This window comes from Apus apus, chromosome 4 (genome assembly GCF_020740795.1).
Source record: "Apus apus isolate bApuApu2 chromosome 4, bApuApu2.pri.cur, whole genome shotgun sequence".
Lineage (NCBI taxonomy): Eukaryota > Metazoa > Chordata > Aves > Apodiformes > Apodidae > Apus > Apus apus.
This window is the reverse complement of record NC_067285.1, coordinates 15626216-15653082: the sequence shown is the minus strand read 5'-3', so window position 1 is coordinate 15653082 and position 26867 is coordinate 15626216. Positions and strand designations below refer to the sequence as shown.

Below are 26867 nucleotides of genomic sequence, written 5' to 3'. Positions count from 1 at the left end.
TTTACTACGAGCCTACTTATCTGAAAGAATGAAATGCTGTCCAGGCTGAAATAATATTTTATTTAAACTGATGATGAAATATTTGAAGAAAAAGAGGCTTTCAGAAAAATTGCAGAATAACCGGAGAACATAGTTTGATTTACCTTTTCTGTCTGCCATTCTCAAGGGCTGTTGCAGGAAAAGCAACTGGAACTTTCATTACAGCTTTTAAATTTTGCAAGAATTTTGGGAAACTGTAATTCTGAGGAAGATTTTTTTGTTTTCTTGGAAGTATTTTCATGTACTCAGACTTAAACACTTGTCTGATAATTCAGAAAGGACAAAATACACATCTTATTTCAACTTTTTGTTTTACTATACAGAAGAACCTCTACCAATATACTCAATTTATGTTCTTAAGTGACGGAAGCTTATTCACCACACCTCTCTAGTTAACACAGAGGCAAGTGATTAAGTGTGGTACCTTTATTTCTTGGAATGAAAAAAACAAAATCCAAACAAAACAAAACACCAGGGGGAGTGGTTTTATAAGGACCCGATTGCCTTATCTTAGCCATCCTCTCCATTACACATACTATGCAAATTAATTCCTAGGTTTATACGGTTTAGCATAAAAATATAAAATCTCTATTCAGCAAAGAGATTTACACATAAGATGAAAGATTTGTTTTTGTTTCTTGAATCATAAGACATTTGGATTTCTGCATAGTAACAAGCTCTCTCACAAGAAGTCAGTGACTGAAATTGTGATGATCCTTGTTAGAAATACCAGCACATCTATCAAATAAAGCAGTTTCATGTAAATCCAGAGTAACAAATGAACTAGCAAAAGCAGAAGCTTTTGGAACTATCATTACTCTGCACGCCCTTCTGAGTATGCAAGGTTGCATAGTCCAAAGTAGGAGGGAGAGAAAAAAAAAAAAAAGGATGTGTCTACAATACAATCCCTTCCCAGAGTCTGGAGAATGAACCTGTAAGATTTAAAAACTAAATAAATAACTTAATATGCATGCAATGAGTAACTCCCCCAGAGAGCAAAACCATGACACATGATGCTTATCCATATATACTATCCTCCTGCAACATGAATTTAATAAGTGCACGTTATTAAGGGAAAAAGAGACAAGGAAGGGGAAAAAAGCAGTTAGAACAGAATCTTCAATGCTGCATTCATTTTTTGAACTATGATGAACCAAAGGATCTTCACACATTTGACAGTCCTAGGTTATTACTCCAGTAATTTTGGTGTTTGGGCAAGGTGAAAAGAGGGATAGATGCAGACTGAAAATAACCCTAGATGTCACTGCACAGGATGACTGGAAGACTGGCTATTAAGGAAGGAAGACAAGACTGGGTTGTCCATAGACAGGTAAGCTAAAAACCCCAACATCTTCACCTAAGCACAATTTCTGGAAATGAAACGTGTGAAGTCTGTGCTGCTTATTTTTTGTCAAGTCGCAGCAAGGCTGGAAAAGCATCAGCCATCCTGCATTTTTAGCCAGCAGCTCTATCATGGATTGTTTACATCACATTGAGCGTGGCACAAGAGAAAAAACCATCTGGTCAGAGACCAAACTTGTCCACCCTGAAAATAAGCAATTTGAGCAGAGACCATACTACATACTATGTACTACTACTATCAGTTCTCTCTTCTTATTTGGCTATTTATAAAGACAAAAGGCTTGAGACAACATATCAATGATATTGTGCACGTATTTGAATTCTATCATGAAATATACATAACAAACACAGAAGTTGTAATTTAAGAACACAGAACAGATACAGCATATGTACAATTTTTGTAAACTTAAATGTACACTTAGATGAAAAAAAAAAAAGGAGGGGAGTCTTTTCACCTCTCGAAGCAGATGGGATATTGCCATGGATTTCAATGAGGTCAGGTTTACAATGAGGAAATTTTCTGGAATTTTCACAAGCACTCAGAAGGCCCACTGCAAGGTAGTTAATTTTATGCATTGGCAGTGATGTAAAGACTTAAAAATCTACATATGCTTTGGTAATGTTCTTTTACAAATGTAATAAACTATTGAGTATGCTGCTCTAACTCTAGCAAGAATATTCTGTTTTTAAAAAAAATTAATTTAAATTTCAGGTTGCTTTTGCAATAGCATAAATTTCACTGTAGCACTTTACCTTCTAAAAAGGAAAAAGGGATAACCATGTTTCCAATATTAACTCTTGCAGAATGTAGACTATCAAAATTCCAGTAGGCTAGAGGGAGCAAGGGGGGAAGCAATCATACTGCATTTAAGTCATTTCATCTCCACATAAGTGACTACAGCAACTATATAATGAAGACTTTATTTTTACTACCTGCTCATTACTTTTGATTTCTGACCCTCTGCCTCCACAAAGATTATCTTCATTATTGTTTGCGCTCAATGCATCGTTGCTTAACTCTGGAGACCTAATTACGTTTGATCCATATCTGTTCCCACTGGGTTTTGATGTTAACACTGAAGCCATCTTGTTAAAACGTGGCAAAGCACTTTCATTTGACCCTTGAAAAGTTTCAGAAGAGTCTTCCAACGCCATGTAATTGTCTAGCATTTTTGCTCCGGCAATAGATCCATTTGGACCTGTTAGCATACTAGCTGTATTTGGCATCTCAGAGGTAGCATCAGAACAGTCTTCTTTGTAATCAGATGAAGCAAAACTTATATTTTTACCATTAATAAGTGACATATGTTCTTCTAGATTCATGCCAGACACCTGTGTGCATACACATGGAGCTTCTAAGTGAAGATCATTAACCTGGTGAGTCTTTGGTTCTGTTTTTGGCGGACTACCAATAGCAAATGTATTAAGATTTCCCTTTGAAAAACCAACCTCATTATTATTGTCTAGAGGTACTGACTCTTGTGCTAGCAAGTAATTTTTCCTAACTAGCGGTCCACTGTTGGTTACAGAAGTAAAAAAGTTATTTGTATCTGTGGGTTCAAGTGGTAGCTTTGGAAAGGTTTTAATTTTTCTCAAAGAACCTTTCTTAAAAATGCCATCTCTCTCCAGGTCAATAACACATGATCTTATATCCAAAGCAACACTAGCAAAATCGTCTGCATACACTGCATGCTTGTCGTCTTCTTTGCTCTTTGTAGCTTGAGTTGCAAGTTGAGAATGTTGAGTTTCCTCATTATCCAGATCAATTTGAATTTCCTTCAAACCACTTTCTCTGCTAGTCACCATAGTAAATACAGAAGAGTCTTTATGACAGGTAGCTGTCACATCCTGCACTGCAGACGAGTCACCTGCTATGCTGTTCTTCTCATTTGAATATAATTTAGATCCCAGACTTCTCTGACACATTCTTCCCTTCCACATGTTATCACAGACATCTAGATACAAAAAACAGATGCTTGTATTAAATATGCATTAAAACCCTCTAATCTTTCCTAGTAAATCTTTCTATTGCTTTTGCTGCTACTGATGTCATGTATCTTCACTAAGTTACACAAATGTACTATTTCTGGACCAGTAACTTTCCATAATAAAGGACACTAAATATGATAATCATGTTCATTAGGAGTTGCACGTCCCCTGCTCCCCACCCCCAATACAGAAATATTTAATAATGAATTGCCGATATCTGGAAAGGAATGTATAACAGGAAAGAACACAAACACAGTATTTAAAAAATCATTAGATGTGTGAGGCAATCTAAAAATTCTAGCCTCAATACATTTTAAGGTTACCTTGTGAAGCACCAAATGATTCAATTGAAAGAACCCTTCTTCCAACAGCAGACAGGCTTCGACAAATATTACTTGATGAAGCAATCTTCAATTTTTCTTCACACAATGACAAAATGCTCTACAGAAAAGAGTGTTAAATACTTATTTAATAATTAATAGATTAGTGAATTTTGACTAAAGCGAATCATGTGAACTCACACAGTACATCTGAATTTATATGATGCTAAACTGGAGGTCTTTGTTGCACTGTTCGTTATACTGTATATTTCTATTATGTGGATAAATTAATTTCTTATTTTTACCATGGGCTATCATGAAATTATTTAATACAGTTCAAGTTCTAGCCTACAGTTAGACAGCTAAGAACAACTGATATAAAATAATAATCTTAAATGTTATCTTTATGAATAACTTACTGAAAATATAAAAAGCTAGAGTGTGGATTATTTTTTAAACAGCCAGTGATTCCCTGGAATTGAGTGACACAGGCAGGATGATGAATGTTTTTATTACAAAAGTTACATTAAAAGTAAATCCTGGATCTTTTAAAAACAAAATGCCAGCATCTAGAAAGCACTATTCTCAATTAGAGAAAGCACTCATTATCAGATCACAAGTAGAAACACTTAGATAAATTTTTAATCTGTAGCCTGAGCATGAGCACTCACACACAATTAATTATAGACATTTACACATTAAAAAACCTGTCACTATGGGCAGGAAGTAAAAGAGAGCTGCCTCTCCAAGTGCAACCCACTGTTTCCTCAGTAACTGTTCCTAGATAAACATTGATGAGACTTCATGCAGCTCCAAGGAGCTGCTCTTACTTCCCCATTACCCTGCTCAACTGCTCTTTGGCTGTTGTGACAGGAAGGAAGAAAATAGCTCTGTTGGTTCACATATCAAATGGAAGACAGAGAGGAAAAGTGAGACAGGTATCCAGCTGTGCTGCAGTCTAGTGAAAAGCCTAGAAAAGCCTACAGGTTTTTCCTCCATCTAGCTCACACCACTCCCTTCCACCCAGGGAAGGGCTTAGTAGGAAATGGAATGGAAAAGAGAACAGATAGTCACAAAACAACCTTCCTTGACACACTCTCTTTTTGGGCTAATGTAAGTAGTCAGCAATAGCTTCCAGGGACTACAGGACAACTGGAGATGTTAGGGAGCACTAAACAATCCCTTTCCTTACTGTGCTCTAAAGCAGGCAAATAGAAATACAGAAATGAATTCAGTAGGCTCTATGTCAGGAACAGTCTCCTACCTGAGCAGTCCTTGACCGGGGAGCCAGTATTATTTGCTTTATAAAAATTCATTCTTCTGTTGCAGCATTCTTTCTGCAAAGTATTGCTTTTAGGTGCTATATGATTTAGAACATATACTACCAACTCAGGAAAAAAGAAAATAATAGAAAAGCTGATAGCACTATTCTGTAGTAGAGGAACTGTATCCAAGAAAAGTCACATTTGGACAATCATTCTTTTCTAGCTACGGTTCAAAAATCTGCAAAAACAATGCATTAAAGCCAAACTTTCACACATCAATGTCAAATAACACTATATTAGGTAACGTTTTTCTTTGAAAACATCTTGAAAAAGCCATCATATCTTCAAATTCTTTCTAAAAATTAAAAGTAAAATGAGAGTCTAAATGGAATAAAATACAAAACCAACAAAGATCACTAGCAAGATACTACTAAGCATTTATGTGTTTACATCAATGGTTTGAACAACATTGCTTTGAACATGACAAGGAACAGGGACATGCTCAGGGACATGGTTTGGTGGTGGACTCAGCAGTGTGCGAAGTTAATGATTGAACTTGATAATCTTAAAAGGTCTTTTCCAACCAAAACGATTCAGTGATTCTATGGCTCCCTCCATCCCCTTCTTAAATGCAATCCAAACAAGATTTGAGGCACCACACAAATTCCATAGCATAATGCCAGAAATTCTTCAATTAAAGCAGGAAGAAGAATTTCTGTTGAGACCAGGAAATCCTCAGCTTTATATGTAATATCCTCAGATTTTGCAATAAAGACTAATAATGAGCACTTACAGAAATATTTTTTGTCACTTTTTTAAAAACAGAAAATTATGTAGGGCTGTTGTACCTCAATATCTGGCCTATTTTCAGGATTCTCTTCTTGCATTTGTTCCAGTAGCATACGCAGATCTTGCCCAAACTCCGATTCTGCCTCAGGTTCCACTATATATTCTATTGCTTCTTTCAGTGTTGCACCCAAAGAATAGATGTGTGCCTGTATGAAGTTTAAAAAAAAGGCATTGAACATCCTCACAATTTTTCCCCTCTCCTGCCCAAAAAGCTCCAAGATCAAAAGGGATCAGCTTACATTGTCTTCCTTTTTAACTTACAAGTTAACAGTTTACTGGAAAGGCGGTTTCATTTAAACAGGAGGAATGTTAACGGGCTTCAGTCCAACTTTGGGGGATACGCTTGTTGCAAACAAAAGATCTCTGTGGGGTCCAGCTAGAATCATCTTTTTCCACACCAATCATAATTAAAATTGTTCATTGACTACTGTTAGATGTAAAAAACTCAGCCCTGTGCGTGTGCAAATAATATTTAATTTAGATGTTTGCTGGGAGATCGAAGGGGCTTTATTCTTAGCAGGGGAAGAAATACTACTTTGACAAAAAATTGTATATATAGCAGTATTTTATATGTGCTATCAAGCACAAGGAAAACCAGCAGAAACAATAAAACATAATATCACTTGTCTCTTAAGACACTTAAGAAACAATTTTAATAAATATTCAATGTTTGCCCCCTCTGCTCCTCTTAAAGTCCACAACCTTGTGATGAGCTCAAATAAAAATGGAATCAAGCCAACAACTTTCTTAAATCTAGTGCTAACGCATTAGATTTGCAATACAACACAGCTACCTCTGAATTTTAAAATTTTTCTGCTTCTTAAACAAAAAAGACCCTTTCAGATCTGCTTTAGTGGCAATGGTAATTTATCTATGATGGTTTGTATTTTATTTATGTTTCATGCAGAGAACACAAATCAGTAGAATTTATAACCAAGATTATAAGCACACATCTGTGGGAAGACTTCATTGGTGATGCAGTACAGCCAAGAATTCAACTGTACTGAACATTGCCCTCTTGGGTTTACAAATACATACATAAAAAATGATCAGATTTGTATATGAAACCTGGTTGTACTAATGCATCTGATATATGTTTTACAATTTTTCACCCTACAAAGATGACTGACTTGAAGGTCAAAAATAATTTCCTCCCTCTCTTCCCCCTCCCTCTTCTACCCATCCCTATTTTCTCATTAAAGTATTATTGTCTCTAAACTGTAGGAAGAGGAGATGATTTGTTCTGTAGGCAGGGCACCTCCACGAAGGGGAGTGCAACACTACCTCATTGGGAAGCTGTGTGAGTGTGTAGCTTGGACAGTTTCACTTCATCCTCCTCAATGCCCTCCCCCAAAGAAAGCATGTGCTTTCTGCTGACTTCAGTGCTGACTGCTAGATCTAGAGTGTTAATTTACCCTTGGGACATATGAAGATTAGGACAAAGGTCATAAAACCAAACCTGATATAAAAAGAAAAGATCTAAAAGGTTTTTTGCAAGGCAGTAACTTCAGTCTCAAATTCTACATTATTATACAGCTTCACTAGTAAGCAGAAGAGATAACTGAAGACTTCCGTTTTGCTTTTAAGAATCTCAGAGGAATTCAGACAGGAATTGTTACAATTTTTATTTTGATTTAGCAGAATAAATGGTGTTAAACTACTTCAAAAGTAAGGGTTACTCCCCCCTCCTTCACCTCATTAAGCTACTATAACCCACATACTAGCAGCAGCTCAACTACATTGTTTGCAGGCTGCCATCATTTTTGTGTGTGTAAAATAAACCAGACTACACTGGCAGAAGGATATGAAACTACAAAAGGTGAGCAAATAACCCACTAACAAAGTGATGGGAAGACCATTATTTCTTCCTACTTCCTGAAGTTACTGCTACTCCCACCCACACTTAGTTCAGCTACAGAAAATGAACTTCACCTTGGATCAACAGAGCTACTCACAAAGGAAGCACAACTCCTATTAATAAATGTTTAGAGGACAATGGTCTTAAATTCTGTGGAAGTTAACTTCCTATAAAACTAACTTGGTATAAATTAACACCTTTCTAAGCCTGCCCAAGACTGAAGGCCAGTAATCACCTGAAAAAAACCAATACATTTAGACTCATACTTCAGTAAATTCCAGTTTGTGGGGGGAAAAAAAAAAAAAAAAAAAAATCAACCAAAATTCCTTCCCTGACATACAAGAATGTATGAAGATATTTTTAAGGTTGTTTTGTTCTGGTTTTTTTTCTGCAGATTGTTTCATAATCTTTTGATCAGTGAAGAGGAAATGAAGAGGGTAGAACTTACTGCTTTACTCTGATACTAAATACTCTGTTTCAGTAAGACAGGTCACTGCATTTTTCAAAGGTCAATATAGCAGAAAAAGTTAAAAAAAAAAGAACAAAGGAACAAAAACTCTGAAAAATGTAATGCAGTTCTATTTAAATAACTTTTGGTATAAATGTAACATTGTACTGTGGTATTTTAATATACTCATTATTAAGTTATTCCATATATTTTATAAGATTTGCAACAATTCTACAAATTGATTCCTCAGCATCTGATTTCATGTACAGTGTCTACTTCAAATACACCATGAATAGGAATAAACAAGAGTTCATCAGTCCTCTCTCAGAAAGAAATGTATTTCTTACAATACTGAATAAGAAAGCAGATTTGAACGTAAACTCATTGTACGAAACTCAGATACCAACTCCAAAAGCAGGACAGAAAGATGAGGAACTTTACTTTGACGGAACAAAAAAACTTGCCTCCAATGAATTTTTTTCATCCAGATAAGGATGGATGTGGACATTATAGGACACAGGAACAGGAAGGGCATAGCAATGTTTTAACTTACCCCACTTTTTCCAGTTAATGATTTCTGCTCACTGTGGGGTATAACTCATGCCCTCTAGTTTGCCTTTAAAAGAAGAAGTCCTTGAGACGCAGGCAGACAGGCTTCCACTCCCTCCATTTTGCTGTTCTGTTCATTGCATCTTTTTGTGTGCAAGAGAAAGTCCAGTCTCATACTGAATAAAGAAGTCTTTTTTTGACCCTGTACAGAAATCTGTTTTCTTGGAACACTCCTCTTTCTCTGACACTCAAGAAATCTGGTTTTGAAAATGACCATTTCAATCATCATAGCTTGTAATTACTTTCTTATGTGAAAACACTTACTGAGAACTTCAGCATCTTTTGCAGCTTGAAACTTTCTTTAATGTAAATCCCCTTTTTAACTTTCCTCTCTCCCAGCTACCTAAACACCACCACTGCCATCCTCACAAGAAAAAGGGGAAAGAAAATCCAGCTATTTAATTCATTTCCTGCATTGGCAGTAAACATGGTTAATATCTAAGGTATTCCAACATAACCTTAAGTCTCTGGTCAGAACTGGAGAAATGAGAAAATGAGTTTGTGGTAATCCACTAGGTGGGGCGTTTCCCAAGTTTATGCTGCTTCTACTCACCACACTGTTTAGGCTTAGGAAGAAAATTTCACTTTCTGGGAAAGGAGAGCAAGATGGTAAATGTAATAAATAAATTCTTAAGTATAACATATCTAATGCTCACTAGAAGGGACTTCTCTTACAATTAAGCTAAGGTGGGTTTTTTTAGTATGTTATAAGGAGGGTAACAAACACAAGGAAGGGCAGCAAACAAGTTATTCTGCAAGACAAACAAAAATTGATACTGTATTGGCAGTTAGGAATTTTCTTAAAGAATTTAGAAAGTTTTTTTCCCTGGTTTCTGAAAAACTCTACTTGTTTTACATCTAGCTAAGGAGATTACTTCTTGAATTATAGGAACTTTGATATATATGATAATAATATTAATAGCCAATTAAAAAGTATACATTTGAAGACAGATTCAAAAGAAAACAAAACAAAAACAAAACACAGCCCAAAACCACCTTTTCACAATTACTAAAGAGATTTATGTTAAAATAAACATAACTTGTTACAAAAAAATACACAGACCATGCTGGCAACACTTCATAAAAGTATCAGCTTTAAAGAGAATGGGAGAAAAGAGAGGAAAATCACGTTAGGAAACCAGCTCTCCAGAGTACATCTACCCTTAGCCCAAAGTCAGCAAATGTAACAAGAATCATAGGAAAAATCATAATTGTTTGCATCACTGAAAGGGTAATCATGGAAATAACAGGTCTTTTAAAAATCAAAATGGTAACATAAAAATGTTTGAGAAGAGTCACAAGTATGATTTGAGGTCCTGAAAGTCTCCCTTTCAGCAACAGGCTATAGAAGCTCATGAATTTCAGAGAAAAATTTGAAGGTTGTAATATTTGAAAAAAATAAAAATTGAAGTAGTGTCAAATCAAGATAAATTCTAATACTAGAGTGGTTTCTAGACAGAGGCATAACAAGACTCAAATGTAAAAAAAAAAAAGAAAAAAAAGAAAAAAAAAATTTCCAAAGTTGATGATACTACATATTTTAAAAATGTTCAGATTAAGTACTGGAAGAACCTACCAATGGACAAGACAGGTTCTGCCATCATATTAGAATTTTATATCGTGAGTGAAATATATTCAAAAAGGCTTCTGTCAGTTGCAATCAAAAGTTACTTGGCATGCTGCATGCCATTTTATGACCATTTAACACTATAAGAAGTTTTAAAATCTGTAAATCAAAAGATCAGCAGAGGAAGTAAAAGCTGCAAGCCTACAGAATATGACAGAGGCTCTGTTGTATGACTGCCTGACAGGGCTAAAGAACTAAGCTCCTATAGGAAACTCATACTTGCAGACATACGCCAAATAAAAAAAGCTGACAAAAGAGCTTTTGAATAGTGACTGTATAAGCATCTAGCACATTACAATTATGAATAATGACCATTTACATTTTGTATTGAGATTTCACTGAGTTCAGAAATGTAGGTCTTCAGCAAAACTGAAAGAAACCTAATAGACCTAGTACTTCCTGTAAAATATTTCTGACTGAATTATATGTTATGGGAATGGCTTAAGTCAATTCTTGGTTTTGACATTCTTAGCTGAACCTCATTTTATCTTTTTTTTTTTTTGAGATTGCTGCACATATATAGATGTTTCCACCCTTTCACAATTCAAAGCGTTTAAAGGATCAGTAAACAAAAGCTTCGGTGTTGTTATAAACCACAAAGTTTTATAAACAAATTAAAGCTAATGCTTGAAAAATTACTACTAGGAGAAAACACTTAATGGCTACCCATGTCTTTTTTCAAAGTTCTCACTGTAAAATGTGCTACTTCTATGCAACAGCAAGTGAGATAGGAACATTTTTCAGCAACAAAATGAAAGCAAAATAGGCCTATTATTTTAATACTTTTTTTCAATACAAAGGGACTAAATGATTTTCTGCATAACTGTAATTACTGGAAGGTGCTCTATTAAATATTAGCTTTTTATTAATTTGTCCCTTTGGATGCGTAGATAATTAGGAGAATGTGCCAGAAGTGCTAAACCACTGTAGACTATTCACAAAACATACTCTAGTTTGAATTGGTAGAAAATGCTGGAAAACCAGCAAGCTATACTTGCAATTTCTTGTAACTACAAGTTACTACTTAGCTTTGTCTGAAAAAAATAATCCCGAAAAGATTTATTAAAAAAATGGGCACAAAATGCAGCTACAGGTCAGATTTTCTCAATCTACTCACAGCTGAAATTTGCAGATATTTTAACTCTCAAATTGCCTTTTAATTTACCTAACAACTAAGTGAAAGCTTTAAAGTTTTAATATGTTCTTAGGTAAATATGATCAGCTAACATCATAAAAGAAGCAAGACTTCATAGAGACAATTTAAAAAGCAGTGCTGCAGCAACAGAAGGAGAAAAAACCCAAGTAAAATCCAAATGCTCTTGGAAAGAAAGCGCATATATCCCATATATGTCTGAATGTTGTCTTGTTTGTATGTTTTTCTGTGTTTTAGTTTCTTATGACCTCTATTTCTATCATTGTTTGATCTGAGGAACTCTGCCTAGAACATCACTCTAATCTCACTGCTTTGTGGTTGCGGGCTTCTTGTCTGTAATGGATCATGACAACTGTTTTATCTCCATCAATTTGTCTAATCTCTATCCACATGCAAACTTTTTGCATCTATATTTTGTGCACAAATTTCCACAGTTTACTGCATAACAAAGCAGAATGCCCTCTTGTTTGAGTCCACCCGTGTTCATCTCATTGTTGCCACCTACTTCTTTATTTATGAGGGCTAGCAAATACTCAGTCTATGGCTGCTGATTTCTAGCATAACTTCTCCCTCAGGGCATGCTCTTCCCGGCTAAAGAATATTACTCTAGGTAATTACTTCTTTTATGAATGCTGTTTCACCATCTGGTCCTGGAAGTGTATTTTACTGCTAATTTCATCAACTTGGTCACTACTCTATTCTGACAATTTTATTTGAGCCAATTTTTTAATTATTATTCCCCATAAAGAAAAGTTGCAATGCAAGAACCTCCTGAAGGGCTTACAAGACAAAAAAGGGTTAAAAAAAAAAAAAAAGAGCCAGGAATGTGTACTTACAGTCCAGAAAACTAACCATATCCTGAGCTATATGGAAAAGAAGCAACAACAGCAGGTCAAGAGAGGTGTTTCTCTCTCTCTGTTCTGCTCTTGTGCGACTCCGCCTGGAGTACTGGAATCCACAACATAAGGATGTGGAGGTGTTGGAGCAAGTCCAGCGGAAGGCCTCAAAGACAGAAGGGCTGGAGCTCCTCTCCTGTAAGACAGGCTGAGAGTTGGGGTTGTTCAGCTTGGAGAAGAGAAGGCTCCAGGGAGACTTTATAGCAACTTTCTAGTATCTGAAGGAGGCCTACAGGAAAGCTGGGGAGGGCCTTTTTTGTAAGGGCATGTAGTGAGAGGACAACAGGTAATGGTTTCAGACTGGAAGAGGATAGATTTAGGTTAGCCATTAGGAAGAAATTCTTTACTCTGAGGGTGGTGAGACACTGGAACAGGTTGCCCAGAGAAGCTTTGGATGCCCCATCTGTAGCAGTGTTCAAGGCCAGGTTGGATGGGACTTGGAGCAACCTGGTCTAGCGGGAAGTGTCCCTGCCTGTGGCAGATGGGGTTGCAACTAGATGATCTTTAAGGCCTCTTCCAAGCCAAAGCATTCTATGATTTCTGTGTTTATACTTATTTGGAAAAAATATTGCTAGTTTTCCAGACTTGTGTAAGTGTTTTGCATACTTTTTTACTTATTCCTAATCACCTCCTTAGGCTGTTGTATAAAAAAATTTATCTTCAGGGTTGTGTTTTTTTTTTTTGACAGAAGGTACATATTTGTTTAAAAAACCCAAACAACAGGCTTACAGCAGTCTCCATGCTACCTGCAAACACTTGAACAGCCACAAGTTTTGTCGGTCTGTGAAAAGTTGTGCTTCAGATTTAGAGGCAAAACTGTAAAAATACCAGCAATACGATCAAAAAGCCAGCTGGAAAAGACCAATATGACAACTTTGCAAGTGCAATTTCAGAACTAAGCAACACACTGTAGGTTTTTGAGGTAATCAAATTACAAACTTCAACATATTCTATACATTAAAAAGAAAAAAGACTACCGTAAAAAAACCCCACTGGCCTCATATTCTTCCTTTGATCAGCACTTTGTGTAACGAAAGAAAAGGGGGATATTTGCGCAGTACTAAGTTCCTGAATGGAACCTCAATTGGACCGATGATGCAAAAGCAAGATCAGGAGGATTCCATTTCCTCTTCTATAGCACAGTAGAGGCATAAGTAACCAAATAGAAGTAAATTATTTTTATCACTGAAGGAAAAAACAGCTTTAAATAACATTCAGAAGACAGAATGGTTTAGACTACAGAGGATATAAGTTACCATTTGCTGATGACAAGCTTTGCTGCTGTTAGATAGCATTAGTCTCAAGAGGAGACTACATGAAATTAAGGGAAACAGAGCTGAAGAAAAAAGGCACTAGGTGTTTCAAAAGACTTATTTTCCCACATCAGAAAAAAACAAACCCAAAAATCCCTCTAGGAGAACATGTAAGAAGTTTTCTTTCTTCCTCCTGCACTGAGAGCTAAAGAAAGAACAGAAGAGTAGAGACAGTCTAACAGCATTCAAAGCTTCTGCTTTAAGAGATCAGAGAAGTGGCAAAGGCAAGACTTCCTTTATACCTTCTGCAGTTTTGATTTGGGAAAAAGATGAATGCTTTAATATTTAGAGAAAGACCAACAGCTGAGACCTAGCTCAGTAATGATCAACTATTGAGAAATAGTGCAGCACCAAACTGTCAGCTCAGTTTTCTTCAGTAGGACTAACACACACATATATATACATACACACATGCCCTGAACCTTTATCTTCTTTATCTGTTCTCTAAAACAGCAGGTTTCATTTGACATGTCAACCCATGCATTTATATGCATATAAAGGATTAGTATGTATATGGTATATATCAAAATGACTGCTTTGTCACATTTAATCAGAATAAGACATGAATCTTAACTATTCAGTTTTCAAAAAAGTAATACATTTTAGCTTGTCTAGTTATGCCACTTTGCGTAGAATTGTTTATTTTTAAGGTTGTTGGACTTTATTTTATAATATAAATTAACTATAACCCACTGACAGCTGCAAGTCAACAACTACAACATTCTAGCAATGACAGGCAGTGTTCAGCCTTCCTTGGTTCTGATTTTCTCCCAGGTGAGAGATCAGCATATCCCATGATAGCAAAAAGCAGGAACAAGTTCTAGATAATAAAACAAAGAAGTGTGAACTTCACTTTCTTCCCATTCTCTATCCTAAATTTTCCACTTCTCTTCAAAGCAGAATTCAGTTCTGTATCGTTTTTTCAGTTCTTTCATTTTTGAGGTTTTAATCCTGCTGCTTTCTGAGGTTTCTGAAACTGCATTTTATCACCTCTAAGTAAGCCAGTAAGTCACTGAAGCATTATCCAGTCTGCTTTTGATTAAAAAAATAAATAGGCAAACAAGATTGAAAATTCACTGATTACTGTCACAAAGATTCACTAGAACAAGCAGAATTGAATAGCCACATTATTAAAAGATTATAAATACAAGTTCACACATGGCAGACATCGGTCCTTCATCCCACTGAAAGCTCATATCTTAGAAATGTGGAGTTCTACATCAATGAACCTCTGTGTCAGAGTCAATGGCAGTTTTGTGATGTAGACAAATCGCTATTTGAAACTGGTTTGAGACGGCCAATGCTTTTAACCTGAGGCAAACTTGAATTGTAGTGTTAGAAATAAGGCTATTAAAGAACTCACTAACATTTAACTATTCCTGTTGGTCCTCTCATCAGCCAGATTTCACAAGTCTAGCACTGTACTGCCCAGGGCAAGAAAGTGAAATAGGAACTATTTTCATTAGGAAAAGGTTAAAACTCTTCGTATTTAGAGAAGGGAATCAAGACTCAGTATTAAGTTTATACTGAAGATGAATTGTTTGACAATCCCAGTATACAGTCAAATAAGCAAATTTTTAGTTTGTATTTTTGCATCTCACGTCTCTATGTTTATCTAGAACACAAAAATTCACATTCTATACTGCTCTCTACTGTAACATTCTAGCAAAACATTATAAAAATAGACTAGTCTTTATACTCAAGCTGTTTCTAGCTGAGTTCTAGCTCAAGATTCAGTAAGAACAAAAAAGAGTGGTCAGTACTTATAGCAAGTACAGACATGCCTTCCAGATTAGAGAAGCAGAAAGTGACATCTTTCCATCAATGCAGGCAAGTAACAGCTTCAGTCAACAGAAAGGACAATAGGCTGACCATGAGCCAACAATGTGCCCTTGCAGCCAAGGGGTGCATTAAGAAGACTAAAGTCAGTAGGTCAATGGAGGTTCTCTTCCCTCTCTATTCTGCCCTAGTGAGGTCACATCTGGAGTACTGCATTCAATTCTGGGCTCCCCAGTTCATAAAGGATAAGGAACTACTGGAAGGAGTCCAGAGAAGGGCCACAAAGATGATTAGAGGAATGGAGCATCTTCCCTAAGAGGAAAGGCTGAGGGAGCTGGATCTGTTCAGCCTGGAGAAGAGGAGCCAGCAGGAGGGGTCTCATTAATGCTTTTAAGTATCTAAAGGGCAGGTGCCAGGAGGATGGGACTGGTCTCTTTTCTGACATGCCCAATGAGAGGACAAGGGGCAACGAGCACAAGCTGAAGCATAGGAAGTTCAAGTTAAACATAAGGAAAAACTTATTGACTGTGAGAGTAACAGAGCACTGGAACAGGCTGCCCAGAGTGGTTGTGGAGTCTCCTCTGGAGACATACAAAACCCATCTGGACACGTTCCTGTGTGATGTACTGTAGGTGATCCTCCTTTAGCAGGAAGGTTGGACTAGATGATCTTCAGAGGTCCCTTCCAACCCCAATGACTGTGAAAGCTATTAGTGAACACAGCCACATCACATAACATATGTGTTAAAAGTGAACATAATAATAAGTGTACTGTATAAAAATTCACCTTTTCTTTGGAGTTACAGTATGGATCAAAACTCTAAAGTTTCTCTCCTGTTTCCCTCTCTCTGCAGCACCAATCCTTAACAATGCAGTTACTAGAGCATAAAGGTAAAATAAGTCTGTAAAGAGATTGCAAAGTTACAGGAAAACAAAATACAAAAAGACACCCAGGAGATTCTCTATTTTAGTCCAACGCTATCCTAGATACCAACAGTACCTGCTTGGCTTGCACTCTGACAGTGCTTACATCACCAAGAGGAGGACGTAACAGAACTACCCTGTTAAATGCTTCCCCAACCACCTAGCAACACAGTAATTTCAAGGTATCTTGAGACCCTCAAACTGCAGTCCTTCCTCCAACCCCACAAACTGGAACTGCGGCAGCACTAAAGAAATCACCATTTGGAAAGCTCAGCCACACTTCACTGTTGCTACCAAAAGCCCTTTTGACAGATATTTCCTTCTTAACATCTTTCTCTCCGAATCATCTATTCTAATACCTGACACTGAAGCTGACAATCACTCAAGTGCTAGTTTTTACCTTCGTACTCTCAACAGTAACTGAAGTTGGTGTTATTATTCCTATTTACAAATGAAGATCAGGTCAGGAAGCATGGCACAAGTTTAAAACAAATCACATTAAATCAATTACTTTTCACATTGTCATTTGGATGGAGTTTTTTATCTCTTGCTATTTGAAATTCCAACTAGAAACTGAAATTTTTAATAGTGTTGTTTCAGACACCAAGACAGAAATGCATTTCAATTTGTTTCCTGTGTCTATTATGCTTGTGAGTGCCAGCTAAGTTTAGTAACTAATTAGACTGGAGTCACAATTCCATTAGAGGTCTGGATCAGTAATTCACTGTGCCAGAAACAAAACATCTCTTGTTGAAGTAATTGTAGCTTTATTCAAAGGATTTTTTAAAAAAGAGTTTAAAGAGGAAGAAGTCATCCAGGAGCTAGACAAACCTCATTGTGTGCTTCCATTTTAGAAGCCACAAAGTCAGTCACATTCAAGCAAAACCTCTGCCTCACAGAAGTATCTTAAATCAGCTGAGCTCTGACACTGAAGTATCAGCTATCAAAGATCATCCTGAACATAATTAGTAGTTCTAATACTATTTTTAAAATTTATATTGAAATTGGATAGCTTCAATACAACACTACTTTCCATTGTTCTCAACGAAGCATACTAAGCAGCTGCAAAAACACTCCTTCAACAAAGAACAACTAAGGTCATTACCAAGGAAGGAACAAGTAGTAACATGAAATTTGACACTCCTGTAAAAAGAGCAGCTTACTGGTATAGTACAAAAAAAATTTTTGAATACTGAGAAAGCACAAAGGCTCAGAGTTTCCTCAGAGAGACACTTACAAACAAGTGCTATTCTATCGTTGCATAGTAGGAGGTTACAAACAGGGGTGAGGAAATAGACGAACATATCAATACCTTGAATATAAGAGGAAAAGCTGAAGCATTAGCTCCAAGAAGAAAACAGCTAGCTTGAAAATATTACAATACTATAAAAACCTTGTAACAAGTGTATAAAGATTAACTCACTGTAGGTCTTAGAAACCACAAAAGCAAGCAGAGGTCAGGATGGGATCTCCAGTAGAATCTGATCTGGAACTAAAGTACTTAAAATTCAACCAAACTACAAGCAGTAGGAGGCAAAGCTTTCAAAGTTCCATGAATACTCAGAATCCCATAGCTGTCTGAGAAAATCCACACCAATCCAAATATACCTCTACCTCAATGAAGGGGAAAGCCCTAGCTTTCCAGTCTTGTGTGCTGCCCTTAGGATGGTGAATGAGAAACTGCTGATGGAACAGGACACTGTTGCAGCACAGCTCTCCCTGCTTTGCAAGACTCACCAACTTGCTAGATAAAAAAATAGGAACAATTGACACAAATCAGTGCACCCAGCCCTTTCTCCACAACAGAGAAGGTAGAAGGTGTCAACTTCCTTCCACACAAATGTGTACCTTCATGTATCTTTGCTAACATTTGCAAAAAAGTAAAAGGGTCAATGTTCAGAGCAACTTCTGACTCAAGCAGCTTGCACTAACTGCACAATGGTTCCTTGTGCTGTGCTTGGTATTGGGATTCACTGGGGCTTTACAGGCTTGTAAGTACTGACAAAAGGGAAAAGTTAAATAATAAACCTTTACACTGACAAATGGTACCCAAGGGAGACACAATCCTCTTGTCTGTCAGAATTAAAATTTCAGGTTACTTAGCATTCCCACTCATTTCCCAAAACCCCATTTCCACTTTGTCCCATCCCCTTGGTCTCTGAACTTCCTTCAGTGAGGTCTGACCCTCAGGTCTTTACTATATACACATAAGAGTTCAGTAGCTCCTAGAGGAGGAGAAGGGGTCTGGGAGAAATGCAAGTTTGCCAGAGGAGCAGATAATCAAATCTGTGTTTCTGTGCCAAGTCTTGGAGCTTGTTAAAGGACTAGGGATGGAAATAATATTTAAGTAAAATCCTAAGTCCAGCTTCAGAAGTACAACAAAAAGAAACAAAACAGCCACTTTTGAGTGACTTTGGGACTTGCTTTCCTCAACCACATCTGAATATAAGGATAACTAGAGTTGCCCAGTTTAGAGGCAGTATTGGTCACCTCCTAACCATCCCCCACCATCCCCCACACGCATTGGCCCCCAAGACAGCCTGGGGACAAAGGAGAAGAGCAAGCACAAAGTCATTAGAGTTCAACTGGCCTATATAACTACACTATCAAAGGATAACAACTGGGAAAAACATTGCATCTCTAACTTTCAAAGGCTCTACTACTTCATACTTTAATACTTCTCTTCCTGCCTTAACATTCTCATCTTATTTGTAGTACTACACACTTTCAGGGTTCACTTATCCTTCCCCCTGTGCCTCCACCAAGGAAATACAGAGCACTATAAACATGACTCTAAAGGCTATAATTATGAAAAGTAAAGGGTATTTCTATTGAACTATAAAAACCCAATATTTTTTATACCTTGAAAAGAACACATTGCTAATTAAAGCATTTAAATTATCTAAGAATACATGACAAAAAATACTGTATTAAAAAAAGGACATTAAGCAAGCAAGCACTCCTGCAGCATGCAATGAAATGGTTGACTTGGGAGGCTAATGAATTAGTATAAACAATTTAAATCTAATTTAATTTAACAATGTAGAGCATTTGTGCATTGCAAAGCAACAGATAGTAATTTGTTTCTTCACTAAATCAAAGATAAAATTGCTGATTACCCTTCCATGAATTATTTTATTGAAGAGGATGGCAAACAAATTTTATATTTAGTCATAAAAGTTCATGGCTAGTCCCCAAACAAGCAAATGTAACTACTGAAGGATACCAGTGCACATAATACAGTCCAGCTGTGGTTCAGGGCTACACATCATTCAGCCAAAGTAGATTCTCACATTTTAAAAGTTAGTGAATAAATGTTTATCCAGAAAAACTAATATAGCATTTTTAACTATACTTTTTATTTCCACAAAACATATCTGAACAGCACAAATTAATAGTAATAGTCTTTAAATGTATCAAAATTCTATGTTGAGAATGATGAGCATTTGGTACTACCAGAAGTACTAAAATGATTAATGCACCTCTATCTTACAGATAAACTTACAAACTTACCTCGAAAGTGTTACCAGTGATATCAAATTCTGGTGGAACAAAGGCACCCTCTGGATCATCTTTGAAAGCAAAAGCAAAGATGTTGGATGATAAATCAGTACTCTTGCTTGTTTCAAAAACAAACCAATGTTAAGATACAAATTTCACAATACATTCACTGATACCAAATGAACTACATATCTAGCAGTATTTTGGTTCTCCAACATCTGTTGTACAAAGAACTTACTATCCCCATTTCTAGTATTGTAAGCAAAATGAAGTGTTATTTTCAAGTTTTCTGCAAGGAGATAATAGTTTCCTAGTAGGAAGCAAAGCAGACAAAACACCACCAAAGAAATACATTCACCATGCCTGACGACACTCCCCACCCATGTGCTGCTTAGCAGAGAACTGAGTTACTGCAGCAGCCAGTTCTAAGTGACGAGATGGAAGGAAGAAAGGACCACCTTGAGAGACCAATGTTGCTGCTGCATGCAAGCATGCACATGGTATCACATGAACCCAGGGGATTAAAAAAAGCCCCCAATTGAAATCTACTCTTTCTGTACACACTCAGTGCACCTACTTCATCTTTCTGTGAAGCCAAAGAATGACTGAGACAATTTGCAAGCAAAGATTAAGTTTCTCTTCTCAACAGGGAGGAAAAAAAAAAATGCTCACAGGCATAGCATATTCAGAGCTTCAGCTCTAATAAATTCTTGTGCCTGTATTTTAGAAGTGAAATGCAAAGCTCCTTTCTTGTGAAGATAGAAAACCGTATGGTAGAAAGGGCTAGAGAGGACTTGCATAATTATGTATTTCAGCTGCTCAGCACAGCTGATTATCCAGATGCCACTAACTGATTCACAGTTCTTTATCACGTTCCCAAGTCTACTTTCCCACTGAAAAAGAGGGGTATGCAACTAATTCTGCATTCCCCTACATCGTATTTTTTCCTGTTATCTGGGGGGAAAGACAAGGAAGGGAACTAATGGACAAAAAATGTTTCGTCTTCCTTCCTCCCCTCACACCCAGACTACTGCTCCTTCTTTTCATCTCCCCACTACCTTTTCCTTTTCTTTGGATAGAACACTTTAAAGGCTGTACAAACATATTTTTTATCACTGGTAAAGCTCACTATATTCTTTTACTATAATGTTTAAAATGGAAATTTGTCTGATTTGAAGAGACACAAAGATGTAAGAGCCCTTGGCAGATCATCCTATTGAATGTTTGTCACTTTAGCACCACAGAACCTGCAGGAAGCAGAGCTCACTGCTAAAGTGGAAGCGACAGGCTGTTCATTTTCTTTCCCTGGCAAGCAAATCCAAAGGTTGTAATTTTCTTCTGGAAGAATAAATCCATAGGCATCAAATATAGGGAAGAAAAAAGGACAGCCTCCTCAAGTGCCTATCTAACAAGCTCTATTTTAACCAAAATGTAAGATCTGAGGGAAAGGGGAAGAAAAAGAGCCAACAACATAGTGGAAGGTGTGTGGAAGAAATAGAACTTTTTGCATTCCTAGGAGAAACACTACTTACTTTAAAGAGAACTAATGAAAAGCCTCTTCCTCAGAGATTAAAGTGACTTCAGGAAACAAAATGCTTTGCACAGGAGTTTGTTATGCCACATTTTAAGCCCTTGAATATGGCAAATTCCTGGATCAATTTTTTGCCAGCTGTTCAATTACAATAAAAAAATTAAGAAAATACTGAATTTTTTCTTTCCCAACTGCAAGCAAAGATGTTATTTGTGGGGCATTTTTCATCCACTAGATTTATTATCTTCAACATGTCTTTCATAGAACCTTAAGAATACAAAGCCCTTTTAAAAATTATGAATATATATTTTCATCTTAATTACATTTTATGTTACCTGCTTATTTGAATCTTTAATTCTAAAGAAGGTAACAAATGCTCATTTGTTGCAAAGTTACCTTACCCCATTTTTTTCTAAATACTGTGAAGTAGATTTCAACTAAAAGAATAAACACTTACTTACTCTAATTTTAAGATCAAGTTGGTTACAGAAAATGTTACAAAATTCTGAATAGTAAGAACTAGAATAGACTAGAACAGTTCTTTCAGTTACAACTTGACATAGTTTTAAAAGGACTACAGAATAAAAGCTGGTTTGTTTTTTTGTTTTGTTTTGTAACATCCCTAACAGGGACTAAGATACTTGAGGTGAGTCTTGCAAACACGAACAGAAACTATAACATGCTTTTCTGTCTATGCTGAAATCAGAAGTAATTTTTCATTACTTTAATCTTATATGCTACTATATACTGTTTTTTAGCATATAAAAATCAGTCACCACAGTTGCTGAGTCTAAAAATAATGACTTTAAAAGAAAAATAATCCTTTCTTCAAGAGAGACCTTTCCTTTCTAACAGTAATTATGCACTAGAATTGCCTCATTCTCTACAGCCACGATCATCAAGAACCATCGAATGTCAGATTTCTCTAGGAATAGAGCATATCCATGAAATGAGAACTGGAAGAGATCAAGAATGTGCTTTACGACAGTGCACACAGATACACATAACCCACCCACTTATACTCACCCATTCCTAAACAATGTTTTGTTTTCTCTTTATTTTAATCACAAGTCTTAAGAATAGAATACATGCCACTACGAGTTTCCATAGTTCTAAAACAAATGGCCTGGAAACATAAATACTTACCACTGAGCTGTTCCATGAAGCATACATTGCCATTGGTGTTAAAAGCCAAAGTGTCAGGAGTGATGCAGAGTGTCTGGAAGATTGCAGAATGGGCAATGCTCTTCAGAGAATGGCAGCACTCCAGGCAAATTGCCCAAATATCTTGCTCAGTAAGACAACTATCCCGCAGTGACAAAATATCAGCAAGGGACACATTCTCCTGCCAAGATACGAATTCACAAATTACTCTGGATTTCACAACACTACTATGTGCATTATAGATGACATTTGACACAACTGGCAACATGAAATGTTTCCAGCAAGTTCTCAGACCTTCTAGGACACTGATTAACACCCCAAGAAACATCAAGTGCAGGGCTTTGCCTTAACACAGAGAGTCTCTTCAGAAGCAAAGGTATCACAGGATGCTAACATCAAAAAAAGGCCTACTATGAGAGCTAGCTAAGTTACATAAACATTGCATCAAAGTTAGGGAAACAGACTGTTTGGAGGTAAAAGCAGAGAGACCAAGTGAAAACGTTTTGCTTAACCCATGTCTCCCTTAAGCTCTGCTAGGTGCCTTCGGATAAGCTACTTAAAAATTCTCTTCACAGCAGCTTTCCCTACCATCTGTGATCTGGGAAAAAGAACCCTCTATATTAGCCCGTCTTATGAACAATGCTGTTGTGAAGTTTAGTGGTGGAGACCACTTAATAAACACTCAAAAGCGAAAGAAGCCATAGGAAAAGTGTTCTTATGCTTTGACGTAAAGCCAAGAAAAGTGAGTTCTGTGACCAAAGTAAGGAACCAGTAACTAAATTTAACTCTCCTAGGATCAGCTAGGTGACATGATGGCATTTGCCAAAACCACACAAAAAAATGTTTTGCTAATCAAGATGCAAAATTTTGAGTTGCATCTCTGTATGTGGACAAGAAAAGCTCAATTTAGAGATTATCTGAAATAAATAAAATCTGCAACCTTTAAAACCGCCTCAATATAAAATTCCAGTCACAATCACAACCTGATAGAATTACTTTTGAGTCAAGTTTTGAGGCTGAGCTCTACAGCAAATATTATAAGTAGAGATATCAAGTTTAATACTACAAAACCATCTTTCTCTCGTGGTTATTGGGGAGTAAATGAAGTATCTTTCCTAGTGATATGGAAAGTTAGGTAGTACAGAAAGAAAAACAAAGGAAAAAGAAAAAAACCAAAATATGACAAAACAAGCCTATGAACGTTCAATGGCTTCCATCAGAAATGGATGGCTAAGCAAAGAAAAAAAAAAACAAGCAAAGCACCACAACCATACAGCAAGCCTTCCTCTTTCCAATGCTCTATGACATTAAGTTGTTTACTTCACAGAAACCATTTATTTCACAAATGACCACATCACCTTGACCTTAGTTATTAAAGCAAGACTTTTGTAGAGAACCAAGCATCGCAAACACGGAGACATGCATTTGATTAGTTTGCATCTGCAAAGCAATACAGAAATAAAGTTCTCATTGTGGGGGGAAAAAAAAAAAAAAAATCCTTCTAAGACTCTTACACAGGAGTTTCTGGCAAACTGAAACTTCCATCAAGCCACAGCTTCAGCATTTAGGACCACTGAAAGCTGGTTCACTTGAAGTACAGGAAAACTAGTAGGTCTTACATAACAGAGATGCTGATGTCAGTTCCCTTGTCTCATTATCAGCAAAAATCACTGCTGGAAAGAGTCCAGCGCAGAGCTACTAAGATGATTAAGGGAGTGGAACATCTCCCTTATGAGGAAAGGTTGAGGGAACTGGGTCTCTTTAGCTTGGAGAAGAGGAGGCTGAGGGGTGACCTCATCAATGTTTACAAATGTATAAGGGGTGAGTGTCAGGGAGATGGAGTTAGGCTCTTCTCAGTGATGACCAGTGATAGGACAAGGGGTAATGGGTGGAAATTGGAGCATAGGAGGTTCAAGGTGAATATCCGAAAAAAATTTTTTACTGTAAGAGTGACAGAGCACTGGAACAGGCTGCCCAGGGAGGTTGTGGAGTCTCCTTCACTGGAGACATTCAAAACCCACCTGGATGTGTTCCTATGTGATGTACTCTAGGTGACCCTGCTCTGGCAGGGGGGGTTGGACTAGATGATCTTTCGAGGTCCCTTCCAACCCCTAGGATTCTATGATTCTATGAAAAATACACTTACAAAAGCAATTACTGATCAATAACTATGGAAAGTGAGCTGGTCCGACAGCCATACTTAAATTATTCACTTTAGACCTCAATTCACCATTATACCTTCTTCAGAGAGTATAAACCAGCTCAGAACCACATATAATCAAGTAGAGGAGGAGCAAGTAAGATGATTTGCCACACACAGCTTCTTAAAACATTTGAAATTAAATATTATGGAGTGCAAGACAAAGAAAGTCCTAGTAAAGAATCTGAAATAAACCCTCAGTATTTCCTACTTATCAGCACCAGTAGCTTCTTGCTTCACATACTGGCTTTTGTAAATCACATGCATCAGCCAATAATCTCATTCCTTAAACTATGTGAAGTGATGAGAAGCACAGGCTCCACTAAATGACTAAGCAGCTGGGAGTTAGGTTCATCAGCATTCACAGCTCTCTGGCACCTCAGTCTTTTTCCCAAGCTAATTCACACAAACTTCAAAACAATCTATTCCAGAATCACGGAAAATGTGGCAAACACCATTCATTAAATTCACTGCATTTGAAGGAAAACACTTGGTTGCCTGGGTAAGCTCACTAAGTACCCTTCAAAGCAACCCTTTTTAAATAACTTCTTTAATCACTAGGTGATAGGTCGTGCTTATTCTCTCAAGAAGAATATTGAAAATATTCCTGTGCCTGGAAAAAATAAATAGGAGGGACTAGTAGGAATCCACAATTAAAGCAAATATTGAGCAGGTGAGAAAAATGGGATCTTCCTCACACAGAAGAGTTGACCCTCAGCCTTCTCCCATCCTGAAGAAAAACCAATTTAAGCTAACGTGTAAAATGGAGGCCAGTACCAACTTCCTTCTCTATTTTGCATAGGCCAGTCTGAGAGGACTTACTACGCTGAATGCTACAGGTGGTGTGAGGAAAAGCCAAACTGCTGAGCCATCAGATGGCTTATGAAAGCTAAAAACAACTTCTCAAACACACTTCTAAATCCTGATTCAACCTGGATTCTTGACATAGCAAATAAGAAGGCTTGCAAGATCTGGTTTGGGGAACAAGTGACTCTTTACTTGAAGAAAAAACCCAAACATTTTGCCCAGACATTGTCTAGGGGATAAGGAACATCCTTCACGTGGAAGGATGCAAAGAAAGATACGCAAGAGCAATAAAAAGCAAGTGCAAAAACAAGTACAAATCCAGCCAAATATGACAACAGAACCAAGGCTTAGCTACAGGTTTTTTGGTGTAACAACTGAACAAACAGATTTAAAAGTTTGTTGGTTTGTGTTTCTTTTTTGTTATTTTCCAGTTACAAGGCCATTTAACACAGAGCATTAAGAAATGGCTGCAGAAAAATGTGTTTGATGGAAAACATATTTCCCAGGTAAAACTGTCTGGTGCGACAAGGACCTGTACTTCCTGACTGCAGCATTAAACCACAGCTGTGACAGGAGGTACCAGACACCCCATACTTGAGGACCGTGACTTTGCTGTTGTGTGGAGAAGATACACGGGGACAGAGTAAGCCAAACTTGGCAGCTCGGATCACCGGCCAAGAGAAAGCGAGGAACCGGCGGTGAACACACAGAACGCGAACGCTTATGTTGACGCGGCGTGGCCGCTCCCGCCGGGGCGGTGCAGCCCCCGGGCTCCGGTACCTCGGGGCCCTCGCAGCGCGGCAGCAAGAGGCGGCGGGCAGGGGCGGGCGCGGGCCGCCTGTGAGGCCGCCTCCCTGCAGGTGAGCGCAAGGGCGGCGGCGGCTCCATCCCCGCACTCACCTCATCCTCCAGCAGCATCGGCAGAGGCTCGAAGTCGTAACAGTTCACCTCCTCCTCCTCCTCATAAAACACGTCCTCTGGAGCACCCACTGCATCCATTCCGCCCGGCGAGGGAGCAGAGGCTTCACCTCCGCAGCCTCCCTACGCGCCCCGAGCACGGCCCTCCGCCCCCGCCGCGGCTCATACCCCTACCAGTCCGCTGGCTGCCCCCGGCCGCGACCCTCACGGCACCGGGCCTGCACACCCGCCCCGCTTTAACCCCCTCCCCTCCGGCGGGGCCGCCGCGGGGCGCCCTCTGCCCCTCCCCGCCGCCCGCTCAAGCCCTGGGCTGGGG

At 37.8% G+C, this 26867-nt stretch overlaps 1 protein-coding gene across 1 annotated transcript in view; it reads right to left on the bottom strand.

The window, feature by feature from the left end:
- Positions 1-26655, bottom strand: part of KNDC1 (kinase non-catalytic C-lobe domain containing 1) — a 61101-nt gene extending 34446 nt beyond the window's left edge. The window contains exons 1-6 of the mRNA XM_051619256.1: positions 26534-26655; positions 22609-22807; positions 19944-20002; positions 5824-5970; positions 3714-3831; positions 2335-3356 (exon numbers count right to left, since the gene is read on the bottom strand). Coding sequence (XP_051475216.1) covers positions 2335-3356; positions 3714-3831; positions 5824-5970; positions 19944-20002; positions 22609-22807; positions 26534-26632 — 1644 coding nt within the window. The 5' untranslated portion in view covers positions 26633-26655. The remainder of the gene's footprint in view (positions 1-2334; positions 3357-3713; positions 3832-5823; positions 5971-19943; positions 20003-22608; positions 22808-26533) is intronic.
- Between the last annotated feature and the right edge of the window lie 212 nt (positions 26656-26867).